The sequence below is a fragment of the Pavona decussata genome, unplaced genomic scaffold, assembly GCF_977016875.1.
Source record: "Pavona decussata unplaced genomic scaffold, jaPavDecu1.1 SCAFFOLD_102, whole genome shotgun sequence".
Taxonomy (NCBI): domain Eukaryota; kingdom Metazoa; phylum Cnidaria; class Anthozoa; order Scleractinia; family Agariciidae; genus Pavona; species Pavona decussata.
The window spans coordinates 3,562,138-3,572,606 of record NW_028145517.1 but is presented as its reverse complement, the minus strand read 5'-3'; the positions used below and the strand labels follow the sequence as shown (position 1 = coordinate 3,572,606).

Sequence of the window (10,469 nt, the reverse complement as noted above, 5' to 3'; positions counted from 1 at the left end):
TACTGATGAATTTCAAACTCGATCAACTTTGGTTACTTTAATTAAGATTTCTTGGATTATATTGCAAGCTCGCCGTAAAAAGAAAATCTGAAAAACAAATCGATCCATTGAATGTCTTAAACTCTCGACTAAACACGTTAGGGCCAATCAGAGTAAGATGCAAATGCTCTAAAACGTAGCAAAAGAACCAACATTAAACACCATCCAAACCCTTCATTTTTGTAAGGAAATCGAGCTGCAGTCTTAGATTGGTTTAAAAGGAGGGGTTCACAGTTCTGCGCATGTCTATGAATCAAAATACTTTTACGCCTTTCCTCGCTATGACCCAAGCCTGTTTAATTTAATTCGTTGTTTATGAACCATTCGGAAGGGAATAGGTAACTCGGGTGGTAATTTTTTCATATGATTGCGTTATTTTGCAAACACATCATCCGTGGAATAAATCCTACGGGTCAACGCTAAATTCAATATCGACAATATGAGTACAATCCACTAGCATTTTCTGTGAATTTTGGTCATCAGTCATTTTGCTTGGACTAATTATAGAATGTGATTACTGAAGTACATGTGAGTGGGATATTTAAGACCATAAAGTTGATAAGAAAGAGAAAAAAGCATTTAGATTCATGTACATGCGCTGAAACATGAACCCCTCCCTTTAATTAGAGAGCTTAAGATTCTAGTACAAATACGACTACGAATACGAGTTTTGACTTCAAGTTTTTAGCGAAGTACTAAAAAGAGAGATACCCCAGGGAGGTTTATTTTACTCTTTGTGAACGGCAAACTTGACGAATTTGTTTCGAATGATGATAGCTTAAAACCCTTTCCGTTAGTGATACTGACTAGACGAGATCACTACGTTTTGAGGAGTCGTTTTCAACGCTACGCCGTCCTAAAAAAAAAACTCGTAGTGAAATAATGACGGCTATCTCGTTTTCCCGCCAAAATGGCACTAGCTCACCAGCGCGCGCTTTTTGTCTATTTGAAAAATTTGCACTCGTACTGAATCTAAAAGGTCTCTATTTGACCCTAACCGAAACTGAAGACAATCAAATTTTTCTCCAAATCTAGATTGTCATAAAGGCCGAAGAGTACCTAGGTTAGTCGTACTCCAAGGCCTTTGACTTAATCGTTTGCACTTTAATTATGAATTTTTCTCACAAGTGATCGGTCGATTTAAGTTGACTGCAGATAGCATACTTGAGATCCAGCTTACTCTTTAGGGTGCGTTCGATTGAGCCTATCCCGGAATAGGAATACATGCAACAATGACAAGAAATCCCTCCTAAGAGGTTTTTTAGGAGTTACTGGGGTACGAAATGGCTGTTAATATATCATGTGCCAACGAATGTTTGCAGATATGTCTTCTCAAATTACTTACACAAAAAGAGAGAACTTCATTTCTGGGCACGAATAACAAAGATTGTTGTTGTTGTTGCTGTTTACAGCTATTCCGCTGTTTCTTATTCCGGCAATAACCGGAAGTTCCAGAATACGGTCAATCGAACGCAACCTTAGAATTCTCCACGTGAACTGTTTGTTAAGTTTGAGAAGGGGTCAGCAGTGGAACAAAACTTGTAACAGTTGTTCGAGTGTCAAGGCTATTAAATGAATGAATGAAGGGATAAATTCGTGAGTGAATGAGGGAGTGAATGAATGAATGAATGAATGAATGAATGAATGAATGAATGAATGAATGAATGAATGAATGAATGGGTGAAACAGTATGCCGGTCTCTTCCCGTTTTTTTTCATTTCTAAGTTTTTTCTTAACACACTTTCTCTCTAAACTACAATAGAGTCCTAAAGTGTGACGTCACAAATATTTGAATTTTTGAAATTATGGGATTTATTCGTATGATCGGAAAGAGCATGATAAAAAATACTTACTTGCCAAAAATCAGCATCTTATTACGATTTGGGGTCGAGATATTAGCTCTGTTATGCCTCGATGACTCCATACAAATCCTTCTAATTTTGCCACAGTTCCAGACGTTTGGAAAAATCCCATAATTTCATAAATTTAGTTTTTATGACGTCATCACTTTAGACTCTATTGTTTGCTGAACTAGTCACTCAAACGATATTGCAACATACGGTAGATTTCCCTTCACCTCGTATGATGCAAGCATGTTCAAGTACCTTGCAGAAAAATAAGGGAAAATTTGGTTTGCATAGCTGATGTATTGAGTATATGCATGCACAGTTTGATTGCCTCGTAGTTATTAATGTTTTACTTTTAAAGTCTAGCTTAAGGTCATTCCCCTGTTTTGCAGTGCACAACTCTACTGCGCACAATGGCAAAATAAAAAATTTACGCTCATTTCTAGCTAACTACTGAGTATCACTCAATCTGGCTTGCATCTAACAACAAAATTCTTAATTTGCATTTTGCGCGGAATTCATAAGACTCGCCCCAGTCCCTTCGCGGAGAAAACAGTTTTGAAGCTCGATTTACCACTGCTTTGTGAAATATCTGCAAAACCAACCCGGTGAACCTATTTTCTCTTTTCAGATTTCTAACCACAATATCTTTTGCTAACTACCGTGAAAATTTAAGGAAAATCCTAGTGTTGAAATATCAAATTTTGCACCTAATATCTAGCCAATGGACATTTTGGTCTAGCTTCAGGAGTAAGGAATTAGATTATTTTGTTGAATATCTCAGTAGTACTGGTTAGGAATAGTTTTCAAACAGATTTCACATTGAAAATGATTTATGAACAAGGAAAAAATTCCATGAAATGAGCCGTTAACTGCTTTCTTCAGAAAATAATTCCTGTTCTTGGTAAATGCTCTATTATAGTCCTTTTTGTCCAAACATGCAGAAATTAACATATTTCAATGCTTCGTTGCTGAAGAACAAGCATGGGGACCCCCTCTTTTTATTTCATTTTTACAGTTTACATATAGTGAACCACACATGGGCAAAGTTTGGAAAAAATCTGAGTGTAGGTTCTATTTTAGGGGAATGACCTTAAGTTCCTCTCCTCACACTGTTGAGAATAATTTTCAACTCGATCCGGTTAAATGCAAAAAAACAAAAAAAAAAAAAAAACAAAAACAAAAAAAAAAAATTTGTCGTTTCATTTAGAAATCAGCGAATTAAGTATGAAAAAGTTGGCGTGGATAAACAGCCCTTCGAGAGAGTTTCTACTGCTTAAGTTCTGGGGATGGTCATCTGGCATGATCTGAAATTGAACGACCATGTAGACTTTTTAACACAAACGTCTTTTTACAATAACTGTCAAAATTCCCACGCGCTGATTGGCTCGTAGCTATTGTCTATAAGAGTACAGACAATAAAAATGACGTCAGATGTAACGCACGCCCTTTCTTAACAGGAAAAAAGCCAATGCCGCTCGTACTTTTTCCATGTTGCCATTCGGGCATGGTTCCACTTGCGTTTTGAACATTTTTTGACGTCGTTTTATGGTCCATAAGAGTACCGTTGAACCTCTCTACTACAGACATCGAAGGGACAGAACAAAGTGTCCGTATTAGAGAGGTGTCCTTTTTATAGAGGTCGCTACGATGACGTCACTTTTAAGCTTCCATTGACAGTGTTAAAGTGTCTAGTAACTAAAACCAGCCACACACATGCACCTGAATTTATTAATATACAGTATTGAGATCTGTCTTGCAGAGAAGGAAACAAACTACAACGCAATGCTGCACTTAAAAAAGTGCATTGTATTACAATTCATTTCTGGAAAACGTCTTTTAATGCGAGTTTTATACATATATACACTTAACTGAATCGGCTATTGCTACAGTATTTTCTCTTGTAACGCTTACCTTCGGTAAGTAAAGCGTTGATGTTTGCCGGTGTAACTGCAAACACTAACTATCATCACCTGATCACCGGAGTGTCCGTAATAAAGAGGTTAAGTTTGCATATATTTGTTGTCTGGGGCCGAGATTTAGTGTCCGTTGTCAGTAATAGAGAGGGTCCGTATTATAGAGGTTTTTTTTAAAGAAAATATGTTAGAATTTTGTGGGGACATAGGACATATTTCTCATATGAGTTTGACAAATTGAGCAATCCACTACCACTATTTCTTATACTAAATAATTTAACAAACATCGATACCACAACGACTTTCGAGCTAGCGCAAAAACAAGAAACAATTGTGTAATTGCGGTAAGTAGTAAAGCAAAAATACCTGTTATTTTCTTATACACATGCATCTGCAACTCAGTCCAACACCACTAAACTAGTAACAAAATAATAAGGACTTCTATATTTTATGCCGTTAAACTAAACTTTTGCTGGTTGACAAGTTTTGTATTTTTTAAATTTTGTTCTCTAAACCCTAGGGTGGCTTAATTAATAATTATCAGCGTACTTTGATCATTCCTTTTCAGATTGTTGAATAGGCATTGGCCGCATCTTCTCGCCGTCTGTCGACATCGGCCACAAATTCAGCGGCGTTCGCCTCCATACATGCGCGATAGCCTTCTCTGTGATAGGCTGCAAACATGGCTTGCGTGAAGAACTGATTGGCAGTCGAATGTTGCGGAAACGCCCCGCACATCCACTCAGATAGGCCTCGACATCTGTAGCCATGACAACCTTCACAACAGCAGAACGTCAGACGATCAACCTCCTCTGCTATCAACTCGGGACCAGGTCCCCAGAGGCCAGACTCGAGATCAACATCGATGTCACGCAAAACCTCTCCCCATGTGTCGTAATTCTTCTTTTGTACGGTCTTGTCAGGATGTCGGGGAGCGATGAAGAGTATTTCACCCTCGCCAGCTTTGGTCTTGCCATCACCACTGGGATTCTTGTCATAGTAGTGGACTTTGAACCTGAATAAAAACATCTCTATCACGCCAGATTCACAAAGCCTTAATTGTTTCTTAAAATAATAGAGTATTGCTGGACTAACAATAGGCTATTGTCAAGATACAATACTGGTAAATATTAACTTAGGAATTAAGCCTTCATGAATTTGGTCCCTACATGTGCATGCGCCGGACAAGTTTTTGGTCTGGAGCTCAGGAGAGATTGTGTGACGATCCCAGAAGGGTAATGACTTTAAACGATTTATGCAGTGGTACAATCTGGATAACTTTGAAGAGTTTTGTTACACATCTCATAGCCTGTGTGGCTGGCGGAATGTTGGGCGAACGAGTGGCAAAGCCGCGATGGGAATGGTGAGAAAACGAGTTGAAATCTTCTCCCGATTTACGTCACTCGTTATCTTGGCTTACACCACTCAAAACATTATATATGCGCGCGGACAATACCGCAAGTAAACCTTTCTCTTCTCTTTTAATATTTTCGTATGTATAAATTGTTATTATTGGTTCATGTAAGTAAGCATTCTTACAGCAATTTCCTTGAATATTTTTTTCTAAACGTTTTCGTTATTGAGGTATGCTTTTAGTTTCGTAAGTAGGTCCACATCATATGCATGCCTATGCATGCGTGCATGCATGCATGCATGTATGTATAGAAGCTCAAAGATTGGCGAACGTGTGATTTTTAGATATAGATTCTCATTTTCAGCTCCACCTGTAGCTACTTGGCTGTGATCCTGGAGGTTTGTCCACGAAATTATCCCGAATATCCTCAATAATATCTCGTCCATCCATTCCTGAAAACGAGCAGCCCAGCTTTTTCCTGGCCATGTCCAAGCCAGCTAATAACGTTGAACCATAGTCCTCATCACGAATTGTACGTCCGCCATTAACAGCAACAATCTTTTCCAGCCTTAATTTCAGTAGCGGTAGAATACCAAGGTTTTCAATATGGCCACCGTCACTCAAGCGCAAAACGGGAGGAGGATTGGGACCTTGATTTGTCATACTGATGGTTTTGCGAATGAAGCTGACGTAGGCGACATTAATTGTGAACCACCTGCAAATAAATGATGCTTAACCACCTTGCACTACAGCATTCAATTTTATCATTTCGTCCCATACTATCAAGGAAATGCCTGTGTGTGCAATCGAGAATCCAGGCTTTGGAGCCTTAGAAATCCGGAATTCAGTTTAAACGGGCTCTTTTCACTCTGTTCGCAGTTTGAAAGCCACTCTTTAAACGTGTCGCTGCGCCTGTCGTATATTCTCACGACAGGCGAGCCTCACCTAATGTTTCGCTCGCTCAACTACCGCTGAGATATATTGACATATCGGGTGTCAAAACAATGGTGTTTTTGTAGAACATGACAAAATCCCGGGGAGTGATTAGTCAAATCGAATTAGATTAAATGAAGTTTTTCTTACAAAACGATTCACATGGCGGCGATGGATGCAATCCAAAAAAAAGAACAGAGGGGAAGGTGTTTGGACCGTTTTGTTCTGATTTCCAGTTTTTAAGGGAGCAACGCGAGTAATAAACATACCAAAAAGATCACTTTGTCTGATAAAGTGCAATTTACCACTTCAGATACACAAATACCAATCCCTTCAGGTTCAAAAACGGGTATAGAAAAGAGTGCACTTTTGGTCTAAAATAGGGCCAGCACTTAGACAACCAGGCGGCACACCAGCACTAAAAAATTCCCCTCCAGGGACTGAAGGAAACTGCACACTGATAAACTACATGTTATCGCTAGGATACCCAGTATAAAGTGACTAGGAGGATTACTACCCCCCCTGTCCCTTCCTGGATGGGATGCTAGTCCATCACAGGATAACCAGTATGAAGTGACAAGGAAGATTACTACTCTCCCCCTGGATGGGATGCTAGTCCATCACAGGATACCCAGCATGAAGCGTCGAGGAGTATTACTAGTTGCCTTTATCTTACTTACCATATTTTGAAATCGAAACAAAGAACAGCAAAAACATTTGTAAATAATTGCTAAATCAGTTTAGAATCAGTGCATAAACCAACTTTCAAGTATTGGAATGTGACTAATTGTTCCAGCGGGTTGTTAATTAAAGTATAAAATTTATTTTTATCCAAAATAACAAACGTAAACTGTGCAGTATATTGGTATACCTGGCAATCCTTTCAAATCTTCCAGGGTTTCTGCTGCCAGTTGGAACAAGAGCGGTGAGCGTCAAGAGTACCAGTAGACTAAAGAAAGCCAAGATGCCAATAGCCAAGTACATTTCCTCACCAGTTTCCCAATAAATTACTAGGAACAGCATCAGTGGCAAGATACGAACTATCTCTATAATGATCGGTAAGCTCTGGAATTAAAAAAAAATTAAAGTCAGTAATCTAACCAATAGGCGCACCGCACCATTCCCTCTTTCTTCTTTGTATCCCCCTCTTTCCTTCTCTGTTTGTCTGTCTGACTGTTTGTGTGTCTGTCTCCTCTTCTTCTCTTCTTCCCACTTGACTTCTTACCCCATCCGTCATCATTTTTATGTTATTTGCCTCCTTCTTCTCCCTCCCTCCATCCCTCCCTACCTTCCTTCCTTCCTTCCTTCCTTCCTTCCTTCCTTCCTTCCTTCCTTCCTTCCTTCCTTCCTTCCTTTAATGACCAAAGGGCTCTCAAAAATACCATGGTAATTTGAGAATGTAATTCAGTGTTCCTATGTCTATCATCATGTACAAATCTCTACGCAAGTAACTCAGGCCCAACTATGTCTTACCTGGATGCAGCAATTCCTTTTCCCTTCATGTCTCTCATCAGCAACAATGGCCGTTCCCATGGAAACTCCAAGCATGACCTTTAAGTCTCTAAAGGATGCGTCATCCCCTTCTCTCGCTCCCATGTGATGGTCCACAGCAGCCGCAGAGGTTGCCATGGCATCAGAGAGATAAACATCCACGGGCGTCAGCTTGCCGTCGAACTCTCGTTCATGCGGAGGCCGGTCAAGTCGTTCAATGCCCATAGGTGACATTGTTAATAGTTCGTAATCAGGTTCTCTTGGGGAGTCGGTACGTCGCCATTTGTTGATTGTGACGCCACTAAAGTAGATTGGCTTGACGTCATCAAGGTCCTCCAAGGTCAGTGCCCGGCTAAAGTTAATTTGCTGAATCTTTGGTCGGCAGGTTGGACAGCGTAAGAAGAGATCTCGCCATGATATCCCGGCACAGCCAAGCGAACCTACGCTAGCTGGGGTATAAAACGCTCTTTGAATTCGCCATCTGTGAGTAAAATCAGCCGAATTATAGTTATCAATTATTCCACGAGCGCGCGTTGGAAATGAGATGATAGAGAGCCATCGAGGTACGTAGCGCCGAGTTAGCTATAATCATCTCATATTCAACAAGTGCGAGTGGAATAATTGTTTTATTGATCTTGATTTTGCTGATCTCGCTTTGCAAGAACAACCACAAGACAATTTAATGGTCGCTATTTCTCGGACATGGTATAATGGCTCATGGCCGCGAAGCCAATCAAATCCCCGGAATTGCATTATACAATGATCCAGTTTTTAATAAAGAACAATTTTTCCACTTGCGCGCGTTGGATATGAGATGATAGGCAGCCAACGTAGCGCCGATAAATAAATAAATACTTAAATGTAAATGTAATAAGGGCAGAAAACTTATTGGAGGCAATTTTCAGATTGAATTGGAATTTGGAGGTGTTGGTTTCGAGGACAAGGAAACACCGGAGTATCAGGAGAAAAACATCCCTGCGCAAGGACCAGAACCAACAACAAAAAAACCTACATTTGACGCTAACTCCGGGAATCGAACCCATTGCCTCGCCACCCTTGCTCCCCCAGTCGGCTCCGATTGAGCGAGAGTGTGATCCCAAGAGAGCAAAACGTATAGAAAAAGATAGATAAAAACATGGTATCAAAAGAGAGAACATTACAGCTTTTTCTGTACCCATTGAAGAAGAATGGCCGTGTCTTTCGAAAATAGTTGATTCAAAATCAGCCTTTCTTTCTTTTTACAACATTTGTTCATCAATTTATTGCTGATTTACATCCTGAACTACAGGATCCGGTGCTTTTATTTTGTTTGCAGACTCAAACTCAGTTACAGGTTTTCAATTGCCTGAAGCCCCCTTTTACAGATAACCATACTAATCAGTGCTGCAAGACTCGCGCAACCTCGTTCCCAGGACATTCTCCTGTAAATCGGGAGAAGCGTCTGCCCTCCTAATTCAGTTACAATTGAAAAGTCCTGGAAACGAGGTTGATACTCGTGAGATTGATCTGTCAAGCACTATGTATTACAGAGTGTGTGCACGACGGCCATGTTGGAGGACCGAAACAATACAATGATTTTCCTTTGGGAAATATATTCTATTTTTATGCAAATATCTTCTATTGTTTTAGCCCTCCAACATTACCGCGCGCACACACTCTATTAGATCTCTCATTTAGTACGCGCGGTGTAAGTGGTCAATTTTCGGGCCGTATTTCACTGTACGGCCCGATAAATTCAACTAGTTTGCTTTCCAGCGCGCCCGTTTAAGTCAGAGATATAACAAATATCTAACTAACCTCGTTTTCTTGGTCTGTACTGTAAGTTACGGATCCTCGTTTTTTTTTTCCGAACTCGGTTCATAACTTACAGTACGGACCTCGAACTCCGTTAGTAAGAGGTATGTATGTACCTGTTATAGACGTGTCCTAGACGCTGCTGGATTGTTCCTATAATGGGTGCACTCCATAGAAGAAGAGTAGACACGCCCATCAGATGATTAAACACTTCTTCGTCGTACTCAAGTTCGAAAATCTCACCACTGTAAACTCTCCAGTAAATCACAAAGGAGTAGATATAGATAACTAGCACTAAGGTGGCGTTCCTGCGCATGAGCGGAAAGGAGAACCAGAGAAAAAAAGTGGGAAGAATAATGAGAATTTTCATCCAGTTTGGAATGAGGAAAAGGAATTCATGAATAAACCATGGAATGAAAACCAGACCAAAGAAAACAAAGCAAGAGGTGGCCAGGAATGTGAAGAGGCCCTTTCCTTTAGGAAATAAACCTTTTAAAATGCCGACCAGGATAGCAATACCTACAGGTATCGCAAAAAGGGCGAACTGTTGATTGACAATGGCGGAGGTGAAGCGCTCCTCACGGCATTCCTTCAAGGTGATATTTTTCCGCTTTACCAACTTAGCGCATGGCTTGGGCCCACCGCGGAGAATCCTACCAAACAGAAAATCGACCACAAAGGCTAGTGGACAAGCGTAGGAAGACCAAAGAAGCATGGGTATAACTAAAGCGACAAAAAAAGTCATAGTGAAGAGAATAATAGAATCTAAGATCGCTTGGCAAGGATACTGCCAATTGCAAAAGATTCCGCTTCGTCTTCGCATGTGTTCGAAGAATTCCTTGTGCCACTTTGGGTCGTCATTTTTGCCATTCCTGTATTTCCAGTCTAGGTAGGCCGTGCCTGTGTAACCACCCCCTGAAACACAGCTTAAGTAATCTATATTAGCTTTCTTCTGGAGCAGTCTGCGCAAAACACCGGAGCATAAGGACGCTGATCGGATGCCGCCTCCAGAGAACGCCAGCCCAACTTTTGCCATTTTTCAGCAGTGATTTATGTCCCTACACAAAGACAATCAATCAATCAATCAATCAATCA

The 10,469-nt window shown here is 40.4% G+C and overlaps 1 protein-coding gene and 1 long non-coding RNA gene across 2 annotated transcripts; both read right to left on the bottom strand.

Annotated features, from left to right (window-relative positions):
• Nucleotides 1–1,730: 1,730 nt before the first annotated feature.
• LOC146471689 (uncharacterized) lies at nt 1,731–2,158 on the bottom strand. The gene is made up of 2 exons (XR_014866690.1): nt 2,048–2,158; nt 1,731–1,779 (listed from the first exon to the last, which is right to left on the bottom strand). It is a non-coding gene; the product is annotated as an uncharacterized LOC146471689 (long non-coding RNA).
• Nucleotides 2,159–4,206: 2,048 nt separating this feature from the next.
• LOC146471688 (uncharacterized) lies at nt 4,207–10,428 on the bottom strand. Its single transcript, XM_085120198.1, has 5 exons — nt 9,491–10,428; nt 7,563–8,061; nt 6,961–7,154; nt 5,527–5,871; nt 4,207–4,817 (listed from the first exon to the last, which is right to left on the bottom strand). The coding sequence occupies exons 1-5, from the start codon at nt 10,408–10,410 to the stop codon at nt 4,367–4,369; spliced, it is 2,409 nt and encodes an 802-aa protein (XP_084976324.1). The 5' UTR covers nt 10,411–10,428; the 3' UTR covers nt 4,207–4,366.
• Between the last annotated feature and the right edge of the window lie 41 nt (nt 10,429–10,469).